Below are 25,496 nucleotides of genomic sequence, written 5' to 3' on the forward strand. Positions count from 1 at the left end.
TTCTCCACAGAGTTGTGAGCAACTTTCCCCGGTCTCTGGCTCTACTGTGGCTTGGGGACCTTTGCCGCTGCAGGTTGCTGAACTCCGGGCCCCGCACCTCGGCTTCGCGTTTCTTAGGTCCACTCCCTCTTCTGGTGCACCCTGGGGGTCCCCGACCTCGGCTTTAAGGGCGAGATGCCTCTAGGACACATCATGAGGCTGGATCTGGAGAAAATCGCCCTGGAGTACATAGTGCCCTGTCTACACGAGGTCGGCTTCTGCTACCTGGACAACTTCCTGGGCGAGGTGGTGGGAGACTGCGTCCTGGAGCGTGTCAAGCAGCTGCACTACAACGGGGCCCTGCGGGACGGCCAGCTGGCCGGGCCGCGCGCCGGAGTCTCCAAGCGGCACCTGCGGGGCGACCAGATCACGTGGATCGGGGGCAATGAGGAGGGCTGCGAGGCCATCAGCTTCCTCCTGTCTCTAATCGACAGGCTGGTCCTGTACTGCGGGAGCCGGCTAGGCAAATACTACGTCAAGGAAAGGTCCAAGGTAGGACGCGCTCGGGCGCCCCACCGCAGCTGCCGCGGGAATCGGAGGCATTCCGAATCATGTTGTACGTGGCCTTCGCTGGGCTGCAGCGAACTTTGGTTTTTAATCAAAAAGTCATCCTGATTTGTCCTCTTATATCCTTTCTTATCTCCCTCTCCCGCCCCAGATCCTCTGAGCGAAAGTCCATGTTAAGTCAAGGGACTCAGGTGTATCATTATGATGACCTCTGTTGACTTTGAAATAATTGTTCTGGTGGGTAATACAAACAGAACAACTGTGGCTGTTGGTCCGATTTTAAGACATGAAGATTCTCAAAGATCCAAATGAGCGAAAGCATATTAGAGACACACATGTACTCATAAACTTAAATGCCTACTTAAGTAGCCACTTAATCCTTTCGTTGTGGTCAGAAGGGATTCCTACAACAGCACTCCGAATTCTGGAGTCACTTGCGATTTTGCCTTGTGGCAGTTGGGTTTGTGGAATTTGGCAGGGGTGAGAAGGAAGAGTCTGACCTGTCAAAGGCTAAAACTCCTCTTCCCTTCTCAGTGCTGCCCTTGACCTCTCGAACCCAGGATACTGTTAGACCATCTACCTGACTGAAAATCCCCTCCTGCTTCTGAGCTCCACACCATCACCTTCCTTTTTTCTGTCAGTTAATTGCAAAATCCACTCAAAACGACCGGCTAAGTGCTCCTGAGAATGGTGAAGTGTCTTAGGGTAGAAAGCATATTTTTGTACACATAGTGGGAAATGATTGCTTGGGTGGTAATTTATCTTGGAAACATTTACAGTAGATTGACAAAAATTGGCAACATGTAGGTATCATGATGTTGGTGCATGTACTTTACTTTGGGATAGTCTTGCTACTCAGTCTTTCTTCCTTCAAATGATAGTCCAGCCAGTTTTCCAGTGGCAGTTCTTTTATGCTCTTGTATGAGGAGCGCTCAAAATGATGGAAAACTTGTCCCGAAGCACAGTGAGGCAGAGAGCATACTAGCATGTGAGGAAAAATGAACACTCACCTTTGTACCATCCTTTGACAATAAATGTAATGTTTCTCAATTTAAGGTTTATCCTGTGATAAACTATTATCTCATTTTTCCCCACAAGCTGAGGGGAGCACTCTTAATGAGACTGAAAATATGAAGTGGGTTGAGATGGGTGAGTGGGATGGGCAGCCATGGATTGCTATATATCTTTCTAACCAGGAGGACAAGGGTCTGCAAGCATAGTAGTAAATGGACACAGAGTAAATCTTAGAAGAAAATATTTCTTTCGAAATTTTACTTTGATTTGGGAAAAGTTCAGAATTGAACTCTGTAGAAGACTGATGTTGACGTTTTTTGTTTTGTTTTGTTTTGTTTTTTTACTTCCATGGGTTTGTGGTGTTGGATTAGAAAGTCATTTGTCTTTTGATCAGTTTTGTTTTGCACTGAATGACCTTGCTGTTCTCCTGGGGTTGGAGAGGGGGAGGGGGAGGGGGAGAAAAAGGAGAGGGGGAGGGAAAGCCTTGGTGTGGTGGAGGTGCTTATTGCTTCAACCTGGAAGAGCAAATGGCTTATCAGTTTTTGAGGGTTTTTTTTGAAAGTTTCTTCTAAACTCAGGTGTTAGGAATTCCACCCCTCTCTACCCCAGCATTCTAGGAACACAGTTTTGCTCTGAAGGAAGTCAACTAGTAGAATGATGATGTCACTAACATTTGAAAGTTAAATATTTTTATCTAGTTTTGTCTTAATTGATGAGGATAGGGTTTCAGGCGAGAAGTGAACTCAAATGAAATGAAAATGCTGTGTAAGTCAGGGTAAGGAAAAGAATCTCTAGATATGATTCTTCAGTCATGGGTTATCTTCTGGGTGGATAAATAACTTTTCAGTTGACCCAGTCAGAAGGTGACTGTGAGATAGAGAAAATTCATCTTGTCTGCTGAAAAGGCATCTGCCCACACCCAGATTCCAGCTTTACTTTGGCTATTTTGGCACAAAGCTCTTCATTCCTGTCTTTAGAAAAATCACCTCTAGGTTGGAATAATCCCTGGTCAATTAGAACCAAGACACAAACCAAGCTTGAGCAATTAGTATTTTTGCGCAATTAGTATTTTTTTTTAAGTTTGGTTTGCTTGTCTAAAGAAGTCTGTGACCTTGGGTCTTGTATTCAAAGTTCATTATTAAAGCATTGGAGAAACACCCATTTCTGTATGCTATATGTTAGTTTTACCTTAATGTAACCTTTTTTCTTCGTTACTGGCTTTTCTCCTTCAGTGGAGTCCTTTGTTTGGGCTGCTTCCCAGAGTAGTGATGTACATAGACCCAATTTCCTGCTGTATCCTTTAAACAGGTTTTCAGTAAAAACTAAATTTTCAAAAGACAGAATTTGTACATATATTTTAAACTTATTTGTAGCATTCTATTAAACTTTTCAAACAGACAAATGTAGAGGCTAATATGAGTTCCCTTTACCCAGTTTCAACAATTGTCAATATATACGTGTAGTTTAGACCAACTGTTTTTTAAGTACTTTAGATTTCTTGGGGTTATACTTAGGAATGCATACATCCTAATGAACTTTTTTTTTTTTTTTTTTTTGCTGGACTCTTATTAAAGGTCATTGAATAATGTAATGTATATCTTTTTTTTTTGATGTATGAGGAATTGAATTCAGTGGCACTCTACCACTGAACCACATCTGCAGTCCCTTTTTTTTTTAATATTTATTTTTTAGTTGTATTTGGACACAATACCTTTTTAAATTTATTTTTATGTGGTGCTGAGGATTGAACCCAGAGCCTCACACGTGCTAGGCAAGTGCTCTACCACTGAGCCATAACCCCAGCCCTCGTAATGTATATCTTAATGAATACATAGCAAAGGCAATAGAAATAAACAAGAATATATACTGGACCTAAAACTGAAATAATGAAAGAATTACTTCCTGCCAAAAAATTATTATTGGTCAGAATTTATCTACTTAATCTTTGTTGGAGAAAAAAAAAAAACAGGGTGCTGAAGACCCACTGGGGGGAGTGGTTTTCTATAATGCACTGCAGAATGGCGCCCCCTAACTTCAAGTATGATCCTTGCTTTCATGCCAGCAAAGGATTTCTTATCTGCTAGTTACTCTCTCCTGGAGAGTTTAGACTATATCCAAGATAAATACTGGTTATAATTTGCTCTTTTTCTTTGGCTGCCTAAATCTTGTAAATGGCTGTTTTCCAGAGAACGTGTAATTTATAGAACCAAAAGTTCCCTCTGCTTGAAACAGTTCACTGTAGACTCACCAGTTACTAACTCTAATAATAACAAAAAACTTTTATTGAGTAGTTTGTGCTGTCTGGTACCGCGTTAAGCACTATACAAATACTATCTTCAGAACCACAATCTTAAACAAATTGAGTGCTTAAATAATTTGCCCAGGGTTTCAAAGTGGTAAGAAGCAGTTTATGAAAGGGGTTAGGGGATTAGGTTTCCAGTTACTAAACCTCGTGGCCTTAAGTAAGTTGCTTAGGTTTCACCAAGTGTAAAAATGGGGGAAGATAATATTTAAAGTTTTTTTTTTTTTTTTTTAAGTCCTTGGGATAGAACCCTGAGCTACGTCCTCTGCCCTTTTTTATTATATTTTAAGACAGGGTGTGACTGAGTTGCCTAGGCTGCCTCAAATTTGTTATCCTCCTGCCTCAGCCTCCTGAGTAGCTGGGATTACAGGGGCTGACCCGAATGACTTGTTCACCAGAAAGCTTTTGAGAGGAAGAAACATTAAATAGATAATGTACATAAAATTCTTAGTAAAATTCTGATCTTCATCAGTGTTATAAGGCTTTAAGTGAGATGTGGGAGTCTAACCCAGATCCGTCTGACTCCAGAGTCTGTATTCTTAACCATTATCTTCTCCCACTTCTTACCCCTTCATGTATTCAGCAGGTGCTGAGGGAGTATTCACTTTGTGGGGTACTGTTTCAGAGCTGGGGGTACAACAGTGAGTATATTCAGATATACCTTTGAATTTTAGGAATCTTTAGTGCACACTTGACTAATTCTTAAACTTTATGAAAAGACTAAACAGGAAAAAAATTGATGTCTGTCAGTTGAGTATATCTAAGAAGAAAGGGACTCCTGTGGTAGTGTTTCCTATTATTTTGAGGAAAAGTATTAACAACATTGGGTGTAGGAATTCCTAACCAAGGTGTCTCTGGACAGTGATGTTCTGAGGGTTGCATTGTGAACAGATGGACCAGTCTTTTTTCCTGGAACCAATCTAGAGGACTATTAAAAGGACAAAAGGGTTATGAATAAAAGAAAAGGTATTACAAGGTGCTGTTGAACAATAACAGTTTTGGCCCCCCTTCTCATGTGATGTTAGGAATATTCTGATTGTTTGTTAGAACTTATCCTGGTTGCAAGCTACTTGAAGCAAACATGGGCTAGGATGTCTCTCAGGATCCAAGTGCAGGAAAGGCAATCAAGAAGACTGGAGCCATAAACTAGAAAGTCCTTCAGATTCAGGCCATCTGGTGTGTGAGTTCCTTGAGTTTTTCGGCCTCCATTCTTGCTTCTCTGCCTGTGCACCTTATTTCTTCCCCTCTCTCCTTCTAATCAGATGGCTGCCCTATGATAGCCAGTGCAGCCTTCAGTTCCAGGTGAATGGAGGCTTGATTAACATTACAGAATTCATGTTTTCATTGCCTTGGAGAGAGTCTGACTGTCCCACTTTGGCTCATGGGACCTGTCAGCCTTGGGTGGGGTGGTGGGAGGCACATAAAATCAGTCATGTCACAAAAACAAGGTTGCCAGAGTCTATGAGAGGTGTAGTTCTCAGAGCACAGAATTTGTGGTCTGGACACCATAGCCAGATTTCTGCAACTAAAATCTTAAAAGTCTGTGAATAAGGTATTTAAGGGACTGAGGCACTGTTTGAACCTCTGAACATTTTTTTTTTATAAGGATTCCTATAAAAGGTAACTTTTCTCTTGAAGGAAGGAAGTTAATCCAAGGAAATAATTTATGGAACACAGTTCCAGTGACAGGGAAGCAAGGCATTTTGCTGGATGAGTTTTCATGGTGTTCTTATTTTATTTTATTTTATTCTATTTTATTGAGTGACACTTGGAACAAAGAAGGGAGAGTGGTGAGTGTGTGTGTGTGTGTGTGTGTGTGTGTGTGTTTGTTTGTGTGTTTAATTTACATTCCTCTTGCTCAATTTTGGGCCACTTAATCACACCCTTATCTGCTTGCAGTAAAGCCCGAAATTAGGGGTTATCAATTTAATTTGCAAACCATTAAATTGCCTTGAACTGTGGCACATGGATGGGGGAAGTACGGGGGGGGGGGGGGGGGGGAGGAAATGACTCTAAAGCCATCTGAAGAAGTGAGCTGAGAGTTGAGTGTGGTACAATAGTTGTCACCAACTTTTTTTTCTTGCTGACTTTTTTTTTTCCTTTCTTTCTTTCTTGCCTTCCCTATCGCCCCCCTCGGTGAAAAAGTCCACCTCTGGGCTCCTTAGTCATTTTTTCTCTTTGGGCTTTATATAATTTCTCTATTGTTTAAAACTAAATGATCAGTATAAGTAACCAGGACTTTAATAGTAAGGACTATTAGAGTCAGAGAGGTATCAGAAATCACATCTGCCCAATCTCTCAGTCATTCATCAGTTGTTTTTATATTTAGACAGAAAATACCCTGAGCAGGTCTTGAGAAGGGCCTGGGGTAGGTGTTGGGCCTGAGAACAGGGGCTTCACAGACAAGAACCTACACTAGCTCGTGCTGTTCCATGTGTCAGCTGCATTAGCATTTTATGTGAGAATTTTGAATAGAATTTTGACTAAATATTTAAAAATACCCTTTGGTGGAAATTATATAGCCTACTTTTGTATTCAGGTTTTGGGTATTGGGAATTATTTCACTTTCTGACCATATTCAAGCAAAACTTTTCCAGACTCTGATTCCAGACTCTGGCTGGAAAACTTCTAATTGTATAAATAGCAAACAGCCTTGCATCTTATGACCCCTCCTGAGACCTACCATGTGTGGAAGACACCTCTGAAGAGGCCAAAAAGTGGACATGGGGAAGTTCCATACCACCCACCCCATGAGGAGCAGAGCTCCTGTGAGAAGCATCTCTAAGCATCCATAGCATGTGTACTTCAAGAGAAGCACAGAGGCTTCTCACCTGTGGGTTATGTTTGTTCCGTCTGGCAAGGCCTCTGTTTTTGGTTCAACTTTGTAGCCCTGGGTAAATAAATGACATTTTAACCTGTGCCCATTGAAGACCAAGGAGCACCTTACAGGTAAACACTATGAACAAGGCTATTAATTTTGTGTTAATTATTACAGCAACAGACTCGATAATTCTTTTGTAGCAGCACTTTGTAGCTGTTAGCTGATATTGTTCTAAGAAATGCACGTCACTTTTCTCTGGTGTTTGTCAAATGCACATGTTCTGACAGTAATGATAGTTCAGATGTATTCTGCTGGGCATCTGCCAGGGGTGCCCAGCGGGTAGCTGAATCCAGAGGCATTGGAATTGTAAATACAACAGACAAATCATTTTGTGATGCCAGACTAAGGAATTCAGCTTTGGCAGATTGCCAGGAACCATTGATTTGGCTTAGATTCAGTGCTAGTGTCTGTTTGCCAAGCAAGATTAGTTAGCTTGGTTAATTATACATAGAATTTGTATCCCCTTTCTCTCAATTATTTCTAACTTAAACCAGTATGACACTTACTTTAATTTTGCATCCTCTTTCGATATTGATTTGTGGATGACATTCTGTTCTTGTTTTTAGTGAGCTAAAAACAATGACTATATGTACATATTTTTTTTACTCCCTACCTCAACCCTACCTCAGCTAAATACCCGTGGGTTGCTGTTGTATAATGCACTCTTTCAGATCTTGTATTGGATTTATTTGGTACCTACTTGCTATAAATGTTCCTTATGTTCAAAGCAGTGTCAATACATCCTTATAAGTCAAGACAAGTTTCTATTTTTTAGAAAGGTACTAGGATAACATTTCTAAAATTCTGGAATGAATGTGTCTATCTCATATTAAAATATATATATATATATATATATATATATATATATATATATATATATATATATTTTTTTTTTTTTCCTTTCAAAATGAGACCAAAATACTGACTGTTGCTGGGCATGGTGGCATTTGCCTATAATTCCAGCTACTTAGGAGGTTGTGGCAGGAGGATCTCAACTTCGAGGCCAGTCTGGGTAGTTTAGCAGGAACCTATCCCAACAAACAAAAAAGAGCTGGGGATGTAGCTTGTTAGTAGAGTGTCCCTGGGTTTCATATCTAGTATTGGCAATAAAAATACCAAGTATTACCCATAAAAATAATCTCCAAACACAGAATCAAAGAATATGATAGTAGTCTTGATTATTTGCCAGTGAGAAGAAGACAAAAATGGGAAACTGAATTCTAGGTGTCGGTGCCATCTCTTTTTGGTTCTAATGGGGGACATTGAAGTTGTTTTGAAGTTTTCAGGATAATATTCTACTTAAGCATTGCTTGGAAATGTAGTAAAGACATGTTGCTTTAGACAGTTTGCATACCTTCAAGAGCTCACTCTGTGCTGTCTAGACAGAGAGCAAAGAATTCTACCTGTTACCTGTACCCCTCCCTCCATCCAGTTCATCCTCCAGACAATTCTGGGAACTATTAACCAGAAATCTCAGTCCCTCCCATGCAATCATGGTGAGTTGTTTTTGGCTAGCTATTTTTTCATCTTCATCACTTTGTGGGTTAATATGAGTGACTGGAATGGCGCAGCAAAATGCTTTTAAAATACACAGTATCAAACGGGAATATATAGTATTATTAGTCAAAATCTGGCCTGTTGTGCTTTTTTCACTGATGTGTGTTTATGTTCATTATGAAACCTCAAGTTTTGTCTTTTTCTTTTCAACTAAAATTTCTCCTTCTTAGTAGAAAACCCCGAGGAAGAAAAGTTTTTAAAAGAGATTGGCTTTAACCATAAATCACCTGCCTTTGGGTCTCATTCTCTCTGTAATCCATCTTCTGTGGTTCGGTGAGAGTGTAGTAGTCTGGACCCACTTCTAAATCACACAGTCTCCATTCTTAAAAACAAAACACAAACCAGCCATGCTCTTTCCCCATTGTCTGCCTACAGCGCTGTAAACTTCTTGGTGACACACTGAAAGTTTTCCACGTCTGACCGCATCTGACCTTTCTACATTTAATCTCCTGCTGACTGCCTTCCTTCCCTCTCGGTTCCTGAAATGCTAGAAAATGATTTGCTAGGTATGGTGAGTTCTAGTGCCCATTTGATGAATTTTTTCTGTTCCCTAGAACTCTGTGGTGGCTCAGTCTAGGCTGCCCTAGCACATTTCTTTCTTTGCCTGTTTTACTTTATCCCTCACAGATTTAGAAGTTCCTTGAATGCAGAGACTGTTGCATTTTGCATATACTTTTACTGCCTAGAATAGTCCCTTAAAATTCATAGGTGCTTAGCTGGGCACTGTGGCCCATGCCTGTCATCTCATGGACTCGGATTAAGGCAGGAGGATCGCTGAATGGAGGCCAGCCTCAGCAATTTAGTGAGACCCTGTCTCAAAAACTAAAAAAGGGCTGGGAAAATAGCTCAGTGGTAAAGCACCCTGGATACAATCTCCACTACCAAAAACAAAGACAAAACTCAACCCTAAAGATGCTTGTTAGATGCCAGAGCATACAAAAAAAAAAAAAAAAGCCATAAAATGTTAAAGTAATGAGTTTGCAGAATGGTCTCTAATGGGATGCTGAGTGTTTACATAATTTGACACTGTATAAGAGATCATAAGAGGACCTTAGCTTTGTAAATTTTTTTCTTCAGTTCTGAAATTATGTGGTCTACCCTAGAAATTTCCAGAGTCACATTGGGATTCTGGCAGCTCCTACATAGTTCGTATATAAAGCAGCTCCTCTATAAGTCTGACTCAAAGAAGCAAGAAAAGCCCAGGACCATGAGGCTTAGAGTCCCCAGGTTCTGATCCTGGCTCAGCCCCTGACTAGGGACATCTCAGGACCTCTATTTCCACTTCTTTTTGGATGATTTAATTATTTATTTTCTGTTTTAATTTAACTTTGGTCAATACTTACGACTAGGCATAGGGATGGACATTATATTTTACCTCAGCTTACTGTGATCTTGAGCAAGTCAGTTCTCTGAGCCCCCTTTCTCCATCTATAGCATAAGCACAATATGGTCTCTGTTTCCAGGATTATAAGGAATTAAAGAAAAATTGAGACCAGATTTCCATCTGTGCTTTCGGTGCCTCATATTTGATTCCTGGAGAGAGTAAAATGCATACCTACAGTCAGACCCCAGAACTGACAAGACAGCAATCCACAGAGGCACAGCCCAACACCAAACAGTGATGCTAGAAAGTGACAATCGGAGGTGCTGAGGTTGTGGCTCAGTGGTGACGCACTGTCTGGTATGTGTGAGGCACTGGGTTCGATCCTCAGCACCACATAAAAATAAATGAGTGAATAAGATTAAAAAAAAAAAAAGTGACAATTAGAATGTTTCTTGCCAGTTTAGGAATGACCCTGAAAAGCTTCTGCCAGAAACTGCCCTACAAATTTCTTTCACTTCCTGCTCTACCTCCCTGCTTTCTGTTCTCCAAATTAATTAGTATCGGTGACTTTTTTTTTTTTTTTAAGCCTTTTATCATTGAGGGTGAGGCATCACACAACCACTCTTGGTTTTGGCACAGAATAGTTGTGGTTCTCAGAGGCCAGACCAGCAGCATCACTATTAGCAGGGAACCTGCTGTAAATGCAAATTCTTGGGCTTCTTCCCAAATCTAAATCAGAGCTGCACCAATTCTTCAGGTGGTTCTCATACATGCTAAAGTTTGAGAACCACTGAGTAGGAGTTCATGCTTTAAGAGGAGCTAAATAGGGATGGTGATATATTTCCCTATAATTTTTCTGTTAGCAAGACAAATAATAGTTCAGTTGAACAGCTCCAAAACTTATTCACTGCTAAAACTTAAACTAAAAATTCCCCTTGTTTTTTATTTGGGACATTTTTTTCAAAAAAATCTCTCCATGGGTTAAACATACACATACATTATGTTTCTATTATTTGTACCAGTAAACTTAATTTTCCAGGACTATAATTGGAGTAAAAAATTTGGATCTGTCTCCCTCCTGTTGTGGTGAGTGGAATAGAAAAAAAAAATCTTTGTGAATGACTGCAAGTTATTGCTCCTTTTCATGCATAAATCCAACAGTCTTGCAAGGGGTGTGAGCTGAAGAAACCAGGAAGAATGAGAAAGAATCACAGTGACTTTGGAGGATCCCAAATGGGAAGTAGTGCCTTGTGAGAAGGTGATTCTCTAAATCATGAGCATCTATTATGTGCTAACTTGAACATCATACAGGAGCCTGAGTGGTCTCTGGCCCTCCAGGGCAAGATGGCTATCCTTAGGAGGCTAGAGAAGGATGAGCTATGGGGGTCTGGGGGGAAACTTGACAAACAAATTGAATTCAGCTTGATTGGAGTCAAAGGTATGATTAGGTAGGAGTGGTTAAGTGGCTGCCATTTGTCTTTTCCTATTTGGGCACGGAGGGCTTTGATTTTCCACTTACAGGTTTGAGCCTGTGTTTGGTGAGTCGAGAATTATCTGAGAATCTTTGCTTATTCTGAAGTTGAAAGAAGGTAATATCATTCCTTTCCCTCTGGAAATAATAACTCCTGTTTTTGAATAAGACTTTTCCCCTGATATTTCAGAAGTAGTGTTTAGTGATGGAAAGAACGTGGGGTTTGGAATTCTGGCTCATCTACTTGGTTCCATAAGATCCAATAAATCACTCTTTTATTTTCCAAATTTGTAAAATGGGGCTCGTGGCCATCTTTGAGGAGCAGGGGGACATTTAACCATCCCCCCCACCCCCTGTTCATAGCCAGGCTTGCCTTTATTTCTAATCCCCCTTTCCATTCCCCATAATAGTTTTTAGTCATTTCTTTCAAAAGTCTTCTACTTTCTACCCTTGTAACAGGCCTTCTGGATCTCAGCCCTCCTCTAAGCTAGTGAGTCTGTATCCAGTGAATTCTAATTAACGTGACTTTAGAAAGTTCTGTATCCCATGAATTCTAATTAGTGTAGTAGTAGTAGAGTTAAGATGTCTCCTAAATCAGCACTGTGGCTGAACAGGGAAAAATTGATCCCATCTTGGGGATTCCTTTACCAAGTGCTGCTCTTTTTCTTTCCAGGGGAAATATGCTTTTGTATTTCCTTTTTGAATTATTTTGCATTGGCCATTTATCATCTTGAGTTTGAAACAAGTCTGAAAGCCTTGGTTGGTGTTGGCCTGATCTAATGAAGCAAGGACCTAGAGAGAGGGGCTGACTTCCTCCTGCAGGACCTCAGGGAGGGAAGAACAGCTCAGCCTGTGGACTGGCCTTGGGTTTAAGATGCAGGCTGTTGACCTACTGTACATGAAGCGGACGGAGCCCAGGAGTTTTTATGGTGGGATTGAGGTTGGCCCTGCAGTGGGAATAAGTTGGACAGACAAGAAGTTGGACACTAGTGCTTTTCTGCAGGATTCAGGGTCAATTTCCTTTGCCTCTGGCTCTTGTTAAAATATCTCCCCTTGGAGCTTTTATTTCATAGCTTCAATTTCAGGTCCACTCAGTTTTTTCATATTTTTGTGGTTTTTTTTTTTTTTTGCATTTTATGATTTTTGTATCACTATGGAAAGGGTGAATCAAATAAAGTAGGCTCTTTATATCTTCAGATTCGACCAACTGTGGATTGAAAGTATGTTTTAAAAATTGGCTCTGTATTGAACGTGGATAGGCTTTTTCACAGTTATGTAATATAAAAAGTATTTGCAAGGCATTTGCATTGTATTAGGTATTATAAATAATCTAGAGATAATTTAAAGTATAGGGAAGGGTGTAAGTAGGTTATATGCAAATACTTTGCTGTTTTGTATAAAGATTTTGAGTATCCATGGATTTTGATATCTGAGCCAGGGTTGGTGGTAGGGGTATCCTGGAACCAACTCCATGTGAAGACTAAGGGATAACTGTACTTCAAGTGGAGATCCTAGTTCCCTCAAAAATAGAAAAATAGGATAGGAATAAATAGGCTAATGTTAGATGCTACCAAACTGTTGGTAAAGCATGGCCTGATGACTTACGCCTCACACTCTTCTGCCAGACCAGTTGGGTTTGAAAAGTCATGTTATCCAGCCTCCTGTGCCTCCCTTTCTTCATCTGTAAAGTGGAGAAAATGTTCCCACCTTGTGAGGTTGTTATGGATTGAATGAGGCAGTATTTTATGAAGCACACAAAACAATGTCAGGCACACAGTAAGCACAGTATAAGTGTTTGTTGAGCAAATAAGAATGGTTGCTGTTTGATGAGTTTTGAGTCTCTGCTTGACTTGCTATGTACTATTTCTTTCATTCAGCAGATACATTTTTCCCGGTGCTGAAATGCAAATATAGGTTTCTTTTGTCTAAACAATATGCTTCAAGATAGTTTTCATGACATGTTTTGATTGGTAACCATGCTTTTAGATATTATCCACTAATAAAGTGTTGTCTTACTAGTTTGTATTTAAGTTATCGCGGATTCCTTCAACTATTTTAGAAGTAATTTCAGATGAGAAATGTAAAGAGATCCACGCTTAATCCTTTGACAATTCTGCAGTCACAGCATTCCTTTTCTCTATTATCCTCAAAGTCTCTATAGATCTACAGGTGAAGTTGTATTTTTCTGATAAGCCTGTTTTCTCACATCAAAAGAAGTTAAATGTTGTTGAGTCCCTATCCCCACATTGCCTTAAGGATTACTTATGAATTTGGTTTTCTATATAATGAAAACTTCTAGATCGGTTCGATAACTTCCAGGGTTAATGACTTCCACTGAGGCCTTGGGAGCAGTGTGACTCAGGGAACATGGCCGCTGCTCACCTTTCCCTGAACCAGGCAATTAGAGAGGGATGTGTGCCACCAGGCTACACGGGTTCTCAGGAAGTGGCAGCTGTTAATATTTGGTGAAAGGCATCAGAAAGGACATGGTTAAATGCCTGTCTTATTTGATGTCGTCAACCCTGGCTTTGACTGACTTTCGCTGATTTTGTAATGGTGAGGAAGTCCCTGTTGAAAACATTTCTCTGGTGACTGGGGTAGTGATGGGGGAGGAGGGGGAGGGCTCCCCAGTGTCCGTTCCCTCCTCAGGCTGCCTGGCGGTGTGCTCGGGTGTGGGCTGGCTGCCACCCTCACGAAGCGCACGTAGCCCTGTCACTCAGTCGTCACCCAGCTGGCTTAGAGCCAGGCCTCCACGGGAAGGGCGGCTTTCCCAAACCCAAAGAGCCTGTATTGATATGTCGATGTTGCCTGGCCTGTTTACTGTGCCTAATTGCAGGGCTCTGGCTGAATCCCCTCCAAGGAGAGGAATTAATTGAGAAAGGAATGACAATAGTCTCTTAAATTCCTGGTCTCAGAGTTTTAGAGGCTGCTTGGGGGAGGGTGATTTAATCAGAAGTTTATGCATGAAGTGTAGGATTCTCTGGAAAGGAATCTTGACCTAGTACAGATAGACTTTGCAGGCCTGGGAATACTCTGTAGTTTTGTGCAGATTGTGTGTGTGTGTGTGTGTGTGTGTGTGTGTGTGTGTGTGTGTGTGTGTGTGTGTGTTGGGGGGGTTCAGGTGGAGGGATATGTATATTTCCTGCAGGTGGGAGCAATTCTGGTGAGGTAGATTTATCTTGTCACTGACTCAACACAACTAAATTGAAAACTTCAGAATCTCAAGAGTTGTTGATGCTTGTTTGCATGATCCGGAATTAAGGGCCAAGTTCATCTGAAGGCAGGTTTTAAAATGAAGATGGTAAATTCTCTGCCCTTCTAGTCACAGTACTCTTGCCTGACAAGGAAGAGCAGGCAAACCCACTTCACCAAAGTAACTAAGTGTCGGTTATGACTTCCTTTGCAGAAGTACAGAAATCCCCACATTATTACACAATTCAGGTGTAAGGGCATGGTGAGCACTGTTTTACGCTGGGAGGTGAGGTTAATGTGTAGCAACATTCTGGGTTATAGATTCAGGGAACGGAGTTACTTGTAGTGTGGATTTTGAACAAACGAGGTGGAAGTAGTTTTTACTGTGGAAATAGAATGGTAGAAAACGTTTTCATGAATAATTTGAGGTTTATTGGAAGAACTACTAACCTGACAGATTTGAGTGTCTGGCAGTCTTTCAAATTGTCTGGTGAGATGCTAAAACATTGGGAAAGGGAATGTGGTAGCTGGACGCAGCTCATGTTATTGACCACTCTAAAAGTATATTTTCTATTTTCCCCTTATTTTTTCCTCCAATCTCTAACTAGAGGCCTTAGAAGGAAGGAAATAGCTAGAATCAATCTTAACTAACAACATGGATAACAAGCAAGATGCCTAAGATAGCAAATGACAGTTTGAGCAGTTTCCTATCTTACATTATCTACAACTCATTTCTCTTTCCCAGTCTCGGGATGAAATGTATATGTATATGAATGAAAGTATAAAAATTCTAAAGCACTTTTTAATGCTTCGTAAGGTAGTGCCATTTGATCATCACATCGAGATCTGGCTCATATGTTCTACTTTGTATAATAGACAGGACTAGTTAGCAGCAAGTATGAACTTTGTGTTGGTGACATTTTCTTGAACCTTGGTGAAAGCTTTGCATAGTTGTTATCATTTTGTAAAGAGCCTTGTGACCATGTATTATAGGAACTTATCTAAGTGACAACGGATCCCATAGGGTATCCTTGAAGATCACAAACCTTTGAACAAGGAAGGTGACAAAAGGCTAATGCAGCAAATTCCAGTTAGTTTTTTTCATGCCCTCTGGAATTAATTTGCAAAGGATTTCTGGAGTTCTCTTTGTCAAAGCCAAATGGAAAATAAGGTAATTTGACATTTGGCCTTAATTTGGCTTTAATTTTTTTTTTAAGAACAAAACTTGCAAAGATCATGCCTCTTCAGTTTTTTCCTACTCTGTCCTTTCCTGTGGGATGCCTGCATATAGCAGTTTGGATACTTAAGGGTTTTGTATTTTTGCTTTACTTTTTAAATGGGATAATTTCAATTTTAGAGCTGCTGCTAACACATTCAGTGCCTCTGTTCCCCTCTCCCACCCTGATGAATTACCAGGGGACCCCCGAACCTCAGTAGGCGTCTTTATGAATGAAGGACATAGCCATGCAACCATGGGACTGCCCTGCCCGCTGTCCCCATTCAATATGTGTGTTACAAGATCTGCTGAACACAAGTCACCCAGAAAAATGTCCCCGGAAGTGTAGCCTTCAGCTCCTCTGCCCTCAGACTGAAAACATTGGCAAGTTTGTCACCTAGCCTGCTGGCACCTGAATATAAATGAGACTCATGTCTGGCTAGAAAACTTTAGCTATTACTTTCTCCACTGTGATGAGTTGCTTGGCTGTTTTTTCCAGGCTAAAGAAGGTGCATGGTCTCTTTTATTCCCTCCTCAACTCTTGATTGTTTATTTTATTTTGAGAAAGGGTCTTGCTAAGTTGTCTAGACTGGCCTTGAACTTGTGATTCTCCTCCTCATCCATCTGAGTAGCTAGGATTATAGCCATGTGCTGCTGTGCCCCGTAAAGTTAGGCTATTCTTGACAAATATAAGACAATGGATTTTCATGTATTGCAAATTTTGTAAAGTGAGGCACTTGATGTTTTAATTTACTGAGGTAAATCTGCACGAAATGCCACTTTATTATAACTGGTTCAAAATCAATTCCTATTAGCAAATCTGACTCCAAATTTATGAATAATGTAAAATACGTTTGCAGAAAAATACATGGTATGATTTTTTGTTGTTGTTGTTTTTGTATTTTGTGTTGCTGGGGATTGTATAATTTATTAGAGAAGTACAAGTCTAACTGGAGGGTGGATGTCCCCTTTCCCACCCGTGGGTCTGAAAAAATGATCATCATTGCTGAATAGACAGTAAAGGTTGCTGGTGCTAATTTTTTCAGTTGTTTGTATATTATAGTTAAGCTGTGGTTAACTAATGGCATTCAGGAACATTCTGTTTCAGGAACATTTTCATTCAGTCTTGGAATGAAAAACCTAGACTTTTGTTTTACAGCTTTATCTTTGAACTTGAACGAGATACAGTTTTATGAAGTCAATTCACTAATAACAACTCAACATAATCACTGTTTTCTTTTCCACCAGTGTCATTTAGGGAGCAAATCTGATACTTGGACTTGGATGGTCATGATTCTATATGTCTGTATACATCTTTAAAGAATGCATGCATACTTCCTGCTTGAACTTACTTCGTAGATGTCTAGAGCACATATCTCTGATCTGAAGCTGGCCTAGGAATACCTGGTACACTCCTCTTCTCATTTCCTGTTGCTACAGAGCTATGGAGAGGCCTCTGGGGATGGGGGCCTGACAGGTACACAGAGGGGCCAGAGGAATGAATGGTGATGCACAAGGGGACAAGTGAATTCATCCGCATTTCCAAGAATTAGAGCAATCGGACTACACTGGATATGCTCCTATAGGTGACACTATTGTGTTATTAACTTTCTCTAAGATAAATAGTAATCCAGTCAGGAAGTTTTAAAATGAAAGGTTTGTAATAAGACATCCTCCTGGTGGATGTCAATGTTAGTGCTTGCCATGTTGGTTACATAATCATTAAATTACTCCTGCTCCGTTCTTTTAACAATAAAGCATAAAACCTTTTTTCTTCCATTATACCGTTTAGGTCCCTTCCCGGGATTGATGAGATTTAGATAGCAACTTAGTTGAGCTGCTTAGCTTCCGGAGTTTGTTACTGCCCCGTGCACAAATTGGCTCAGAAGCAAATGACTAGTTATTTATTAAGTGTGGTTTGCTTCTTAGCACATCCTTTGCTTGGTAGTTTTAGCCCCTGTCAGAGATCAGCAGATAGTTGGGAATGTGCCTGAGGTGAGACCCATCTCCTATGGCACTCATCCAGAAAACTCGCTGATACAATTGGCTAGTGTAGTTTCAACAGGCCCACTGAGGCTCACAATAATTTCCTTCCATTGTAACAAACATGATGCACGTGGCTTCTGGAACAAGGAGAGAGGGTGAATATTTGCTCTGGCCAGAAAAATGGTCCCTTTGTCTCCCTTAAGCAATCAGAATGTTTGCTTACATTTAGGGGTTTTGTCCTAATAGTAAGTTCTTTAGATTTGTGCTAGCTCTTTATCTATGTGTGTTTTATACGTGCAGCAATTAGTAGCGGATGTACTTTTATGCTTTCTTTTTTTTTTTTATCTAAGCTGAGTTCTGAGGCAACTAAGCATTTCAGAATTCCCTGAAGAATCTTGCTTTTCCTGGAGCTGATGCATAGATCAAGTCTTAGCTCTTTTTGGACTTTGAAGACCATGTAACCCGAGTCTTTCTACTTTGGGGGGAGGAGCAGGGATACTGGGGGTTGACCCCAGGGGCACTTTACCACTAAGCTACTCCCCAGATCTTTTAATTTTTTATTTCGACACAGGATCTTGCTAAGTTGCTTAGGGCCTCGCTAAGTTGCTGAGATTGGTCTTGAACTAGTAATCATCTTACCCATGCCTCCTGTGGCTGGGATCACAGGCATGCGCTATGTGTGCTCAGCTAAGCCCCTCTTTATAGGAAAGAAACTGAGCCTGGGATCACACAATTAGTTGCAGAGTGCACTAGATGGCAGACATCCAGATCACTGACCTTTTCCTTAGAGTAGAGCTGTTTAAGAATATAAGATTGTAGCATTGATGGAATACTTTTTCTTTTCAGACAGACATAGTGGGGGAGGCTGAGATGATAGGGAATCTAGCCAGTAATTGTTTGTGGCCTAAGTGACTTTCATTATTGGCTCAGTTGTGGCTCTTATAATCCTAATAGTTGCTTCCAGGGATGGGTAATTCCCTACTCATTATGGATGACTTCATTTATCTCTTCCTCTCCAACTAGGCCTATCATTTCTGTCTGCTCCCAGTTCTCTTTCTCTAAGCCATCTTTTACTTGGAGGTACCATCATTTGTTAAATCTTTATTGCAGTCTTCTCAAAACCCCATCTTTGGAAAGATGTTAAACTAACAGGCTAACTTCAGCTGTATGAATGACATGGCATTAACATTTTCAAGGTTCAAAGGCAAGATGGCTAGTTGCATGAGGATTTGAAGTGTGGGGGATATGGTGATTTAAGCTTTAAGACTCATTGTAAAGCCAGATTACCATTCAGCCTGATTATTCTAGTACATAATGTGTGAGATGCCTAGTTCCATGTTTCCCAGTTACTACTGGCAATGACCTGCATTGAAACTGATTCATTGAACTATTACTGCATCAGTTTGGTGCTCTTCCCACCTGGTAGTTTTGCCAATGAAGCAACTCCGCCATTTATCAGAGAATATTATGACCTGTTTCTCCACATATATGTTTGAAGGTGGATTTTTTGTTTTAATTATTGGTTCTAATTAGTTACACATGACAGCAGAATGTGTTTCAACTCATTGTACATAAATGGAGCACAGCTTTTCATTTCTCTGGTTGTACATGATACAGAGTCACACCATTCATGCAATCATACATGTACATAGGGTAATAATGTCCATCTTATTCCATTGTCCTTCCCACTCTTCTACCCCCTCCCCTCCCCCCACTCCCCTCTGCTCAATCCAAAGTTCTTCCATTCTTCCTGAAAGTAGGTTTTTTTAAAATGGCAGAAAGACCTATCAATCTAGGTAGAATGTGAGCATACATTTTTGGGAAAGACCCAAATTTGATTTATTCATCAGATTTTAAATGGGCACCATCTATGTGTCAGGCACTGTCCTAGGTGCTAAGAATACATCAGTGAACAGGGAAAAAAAATTCTCTGCCCTCATTTTATATTACCAATTCACTAATCTCCTGCACATTGAATCCCTATAAACATATTTTAAAAATATAGTAGTGTCCTGTAAAGAAAAGAAAAGGCTTTTGTACTTTGCTCCCCTGCCCCCCCCCACTTTCTGTTACAATTTTTTCATGGAACGATTAGAAGTTTTGTTACCCTCGGGTAGTAACTCTCAAATAGTAATTTTCAGTAAGGTTTCTGACATGGCTTTCTGCTTTATTCTCTACCTGATTTGATACAGGTAGCACTTAGACAAAGGAAGAGAACTTCAGATTATCACTCGATTTGATAATTATCAGTAGAAAGAAGAAAATCACTAAGAAGTGAATATTAAAATGTGTGTTGGGGACCCAGTGGCACATACCTGTAATCCCACTAAGGCAGGAGGATTGCACATTCCAAGCCATCCTTGGAAACTTAGTGATACCCTGTCTCAAAATAAAAAACAAAAAGGGGCTCTAGGTGTAGCTTAGTGACAGAATGCCCCTGGCTTCAATCCCCAGTACCACCCCCCAAATTAAAAAAAAAAAAAAAAAGATATGTGTAGCTTTTTCCCTGTTAAGGGATCTCCCTGGGCTGCTTTTGCTAAGTTAGGACATAGCTTCCTCTTGACCCTTCTGCCTTCCTCTGGCCCAACGTTGTATTGAGTAAACCTACCCTTTTCTTCCTCTGTGTTTGGATTTGTGTATTTGTAAATAAGACAGTAGGATTCTGCCATTCAGCAGTACTCAGTAACCAGGCACGAGCTCTAAGCTCCACACGTGTGATTCTGATCTTTTAGGTGGGTTGAGGATGGGAACCCAGAACCTGGACTTTCATTAAGGAATTTTACAGAAATGTGGGTCATCCTAATGATGAGGTAGATGGGTTATAAGTCTTTTAAAACATTCTCGAACTGTAAGGGTGTTGTTGGACCATCTTCCACTGGGTGTGACTTGCCTGTTAATCTTACATGTTGAAGATTAATATTTTAATCTTTTGTTTGTAATCTGAATTTATGTACTATACGTGCAATGAAGAATCTAGTGATCACCCATAAATACCATATATCACAGAAGGAGGCTTGTCTGTTTATCAGTAGGAGGGGAGGATTGCCCAGCTTTGTTAACCATGTCCTTGGAATTTCTCCCTAGGCAATGGTGGCGTGTTATCCAGGCAACGGAACAGGTTATGTTCGCCATGTGGACAACCCCAATGGTGATGGCCGCTGTATCACCTGCATCTACTATCTGAACAAGAATTGGGATGCGAAGGTACTTTGGAACAGTGGCAGTGCATGTGGGGTTATATGTCATAAAAGGTGCAGATAAGGTGGACTAAGAATTCAGAAAAAAGAGAAGAGCATGTGACCTCCAAATAGGAGAAGAATTCACGTAACTCAGTGGGGAGTTTTGAGTTCCTAATAGCCCTATTGCCTCCTGATAAATCTTTTCTATTTCTCCTTTATGCTTTCCCTCCCCCCACCTATGGAATTAGTAGTATAGTTGATGACATAAAAATAATGGATATGAAGTTAATTTTGTGGGGCAATTATTGAAGTGTGGGGAGTAGTTGATGAAGGGAAGGTAATTTAATATGAGGATTATAAATCAGTTTTTTTCCATATAATTCAGAGCTGATATGACTCTCAGAACAGAGTAAGATATATACTTTTCCCTTCCAGCAGCAACACTGAAAGAGAATTCCACAAAAATAGAATTGTAGGATCCCCAAGAGAGATTTCCCACACAATCCTCTTTTGCTGAGTGATACGTCTCATTTGGTGGCTGTTTGCCATGGCTTACTATGGTTTGTGAGTGCCAAGGCTACGTGGCTTATTTTTGTATTTTATACCATGAGAGAGAGAGAGATATGAAGTCTGGTTCCACATTTACACACACTCGTCTGGACTTTGTATGCTCTCTGAAAGTTAAGCATGATTTAAGAGTCTGGGAAGTCAGAGAATTTTTCGAGCTTATTTGGCTTTTGAACCTTCTGCATGTCCATTTCCTGTTCATTAGGGCAGACTCTGGCTATCATAAAGCAGTATATTTTATCTGAGAGTCAGAAAAATGAAACCTGGGAAACTAGTGAATCAGTAAAGAGGTTTATTCTCCCTACTTATTAACATGGTGGGAATATATCCATTAGCTCTCTTTCATAACCTTCACGGGTGCTGCTGTGGGCACAGTTATCAGGTCAATAACAGTAAATTGCAAAGTATGAGACCCTCAAATACTTGAGTTTCTGCTAGTGTCAGGCACTGTGCTGTGGAGGAACATTGATGTGGTAGGCCTGCATTATACCGAGAATGTGATTTTTCTGGTAGGATAGATTGAGTATACATGAGAAAAAGAAAAAGCAGTTTAAGAGAGTGATGTATGTCATAAAAGGTACAGGTAGTCTGAGAGTACAGGGAAAAAAAGCATGTAACATTCAACTAATGAGGTCAGATAGGAGTGAGGCGTGCAGAGAAGAAAGCTATAAATTCTTATTGAAGGGGAAGTTACATGTGATGAATACCTTAGGAAGTTGTTAATATTAGATGTAACCAGTTGATGTTGCTAGGGTGTTTGGGTAGGTCAAAAACATATAGTGGCAATTCTATATAAGATCTAATAGTACCCTATTTTTTTGTCCATGGGCTTTATGGTTGTGGAAGTTGGAAGGCTTAGTTATGAGGTACATAAGGTATCTCTAGCTAAGTTTGAAATAAAATTTAAGAAAGTAAAAATTAGGGGATAAAACATACTTGGAGTGGAGGTTAGAAAGTGGCATTGTTTCCAGATAGGGCTAAAAGTATCATTGTTGATAAACTATACATGTGGCTAGGAAATAATATACTTTCTTGTGGTCCTCAGCTACATGGTGGGATCTTGCGGATATTTCCAGAAGGGAAATCATTCATAGCTGATGTGGAGCCCATTTTTGACAGACTCCTGTTCTTCTGGTCAGATCGCAGGAACCCGCATGAAGTCCAGCCTTCCTATGCTACCAGGTAATAGCCAGGGCCCTGATTCCTCTTTGGGGGATTGTTGTACAAAGTCTAGTTCCCAGTGAACTCTCTAAACTCTTGTTCTGTGCATGTGGGGGATGGACCACACCCCAAAGCTGATAGGTAAAACTATTTGGAGTGATAAAAATTAAAGGAGAAACTTTGGATTCTGTACTACACAAATCAAACTTTGGTTTGAAATAAATATTAACAAATTATTTTCTGTTAGGTGTGTGTACATAGGATTCTAGATTTCTCACTGGCTTTGTTTTATTTCCTTTTCTGCTCCCCTTTTAGAAACTTAAATGTTGCTGGTGTGGTGGCATATGCCTGTGATCACAGCGATTTAGGAGGCTGAGATAGGAGGATCACAAGTTCAAGGCCAGCCTCAGCAATTTAGTGAGGTGCTAAGCAACTTAGTGAGACCTTGTCTCAAAATAAAAAAATAAAAAGGGCTGGGGATATGGCACAGTGGCAAAACACACCCCCCCTGAATTAAATTCTCAGTATCCCTTCCATATCAAATAACAGCAGTTCTATGTAGTTACCTTAGATGACTTTACAAATTGCCAGTCACAAGCAGAGAAACTTAAAGTAATTTGTTCTGACTTCTTTTCCTTTTTACGTTTTCTGTAGCATAAAATTGGCCTGTTGGACTAGCTATATCCATGTCTCAACAATTAGATGCTTTAAAATCTTTTTTATTAGCATACAGATGTGAAGATTTTCAGCATAACTGAGCAACTTTGTATTGTTTCGTATTAATATAGGAATTCCTGGTAAAAATCTTAATTCTTGATTCTGTCTCTCATTTGTCTTTGATTTATGGTTGAAGCTGAAGATCTGGCAGTATGGGAATGATGTGAGTGTAGCCTGTGCTAAGAATAATAGATGAGGGCAGGGGCAGAGAGTTTAGGTAGGGCAAGAACTAAACCTTAATAAGCCTAATTCAGAGAAAATCACGAATCCCCCTTCAGAAGTACCCGTCTGAGCTCCAGAGTTCCATATTCAATGCCAGCTTGGACTGAGCTCTAGATAAGCAGGTAATCACCTCTTCCACAGAAGTCTACCACAGAAGTCTGCCTGTGGCTTGTTTTATGGGGTACATTAACTGGACCCTGTGTTATGTGGTAGAATTCTCTGGTTATTCCCAGTCCCATGGTGACTGACTTCACAGGGACATTAGCAAATGTGGATGAGAAGCCCTTGAAAACAAATCAAGTGTTATAGAAATTGCTGTGGCGAACAATAATCACAAAGGGAAACCTTTGAAAAACCCAAGCATGAAATAATGGCTTCTGTTACAATCTATCTCAGACAGGATAAGGCCAATTAATTGGAACGCAGTAGAAAGCTCGAGGGCATTGTTATTCAATTGAATCTCTGCCTCAATGTCCCAAACGAAAGAAAGAAAGCCAAGAATTTTTTTTGTCCTATCATTTAAATCAGTTATTCTTCAAAGCTTCACTCAATTGTTACCTTATTTTCTTTGTTCTGTCCCCACTAGCTTGAGTTTCCCAGTCTTTAGCAGAATGACTCATTTCCAGTCTTTTCCATATAGGTCACATTTCCTTGTTGTTACATATTTAATTCCCTGTCTTTTCTGCTAAGAGCCTGAGATTCATGAGAAAGAAGATCTGTTGACAGGACCCCCAGCCCCCCCAATCCCATCACCTCATACTGGAGATTGAACCCAATAGTGCTTTGCTATATCCCCAGCCCTTAAGAATTTTATGCTGAGATGGAATCTTGCTATGTAGTCAGACTGGCCTCAAATTTGCAATCCTCCTGCCTCAGCCTCCCAAGTAGCTGGAATTACAGGTGTGTGCCACCACACCAGGCATCCTTATGTGTTTCATTAAAACATTTAAACAAAATTGAAACCAGAGAAATTAATTTTAAATTAAAATTGAGGTAGACTTCTCCTAATAGGTAAACCTTTACATATTGGTTTCATGAGTGACTTTAATGTGAGATTTATAGTAAGCTTGTTTTTTTTTTTTTTTTTTTGAAGTAGTCTTTTCTTATACCTGCTTATCTTTTACAGATATGCTATGACTGTGTGGTACTTTGATGCTGAAGAAAGGGCAGAAGCCAAAAAGAAATTCAGGAATTTAACTAGTACGTGGTAGTACATGTTTGATAATGTCCTGTAACCTTTGATCAAGTCAATCCTTGAGTTTAATTTTATATATTTTGTAATATATTCTGTTTAATCTCAGTTGTGGTTTAGCTTCCTACATAATGACATCTTATTGGGTTTAATCCTGAAACATTGGATTTAGCACTCTTGGAAAAATCAGAAAAAACGAAAAGGGCATTCCCTGAGATTGCCCACCAATTCTATGATGGCTTATAATCGATAGAAATAATTAACTTTTGTCAGTATTAACTAGTCATAGGTAATATTAAATTTGGTCCATGATTTTGATACATTACAAAGAAAATATAATAGAGCCCAGCTAAAATGGCTAATTTATTTTGTTAGTGTGGCACTGTGACTCAATTTAAAAGCAGGATCCATGTAATATAAATTGAACATGACAACACCATTCCTGTCCCCTCCAACCAGTATTGTAAGGTAGCATTCCCCCAAATATGGTGCACTAAAACATTAATCCTAACAAGTTGGTTTAAGAAAAGGTAAACTTCTGGCCCCCCAAATATGATAAATGCTTACGTACTGTATTCCTCTCTTGAAGAGTGACAGTATTTATTGCATATTACACAAAGACTCTTAAGTCTTACAATAATGAAATGTATGTAATGTTGCCTAGCTTGTGACCCATTTGGACTATATATCCATCAAACACCAAAGAAGACTGCCTTTTTTGGGGGGGAAGACTCTATTAGGGCTTCATTTGCTTTATAAAATGGGAAGTATTTACTGGAACTTTTTTGGTGACATTTGTGACATAAAATTCAACAGATTTGACATTCTACTTTTTTGTTCTCTTTTCTGTCCCCAACCCAGGGAAAACTGAATCTGCCCTTACTGAAGACTGACTGTGCTCTGAAATCTGCTGGCCTTGTTTATTTTAGTAATGGTTCCAGAATTCTCTTTTAAGAGTTGAGATCCAAA

At 40.0% G+C, this 25,496-nt stretch overlaps 1 protein-coding gene across 1 annotated transcript; it reads left to right on the forward strand.

Annotated features, from left to right (window-relative positions):
* The first annotated feature begins 39 nt into the window (after window positions 1-39).
* Window positions 40-25,496, forward strand: Egln3 (egl-9 family hypoxia inducible factor 3). Its single transcript, XM_005322670.5, has 5 exons — window positions 40-531; window positions 20,574-20,693; window positions 22,281-22,417; window positions 24,462-24,535; window positions 25,389-25,496. The coding sequence occupies exons 1-5, from the start codon at window positions 175-177 to the stop codon at window positions 25,418-25,420; spliced, it is 720 nt and encodes a 239-aa protein (XP_005322727.1). The 5' UTR covers window positions 40-174; the 3' UTR covers window positions 25,421-25,496.

Source organism: Ictidomys tridecemlineatus, chromosome 5, assembly GCF_052094955.1.
Source record: "Ictidomys tridecemlineatus isolate mIctTri1 chromosome 5, mIctTri1.hap1, whole genome shotgun sequence".
NCBI classification, from domain to species: domain Eukaryota; kingdom Metazoa; phylum Chordata; class Mammalia; order Rodentia; family Sciuridae; genus Ictidomys; species Ictidomys tridecemlineatus.

Bases quoted from the DNA above. Each gene is read 5' to 3' on its own strand.
- Egln3 (XM_005322670.5), top strand. From the start codon at position 175: ATGCCTCTAGGACACATCATGAGGCTGGATCTGGAGAAAATCGCCCTG. The intron at 532-20,573 runs GTAGGACGCGCT...ATTTCTCCCTAG, and splicing joins ACGTCAAGGAAAGGTCCAAG to GCAATGGTGGCGTGTTATCC. The intron at 22,418-24,461 runs GTAATAGCCAGG...TATCTTTTACAG, and splicing joins CAGCCTTCCTATGCTACCAG to ATATGCTATGACTGTGTGGT.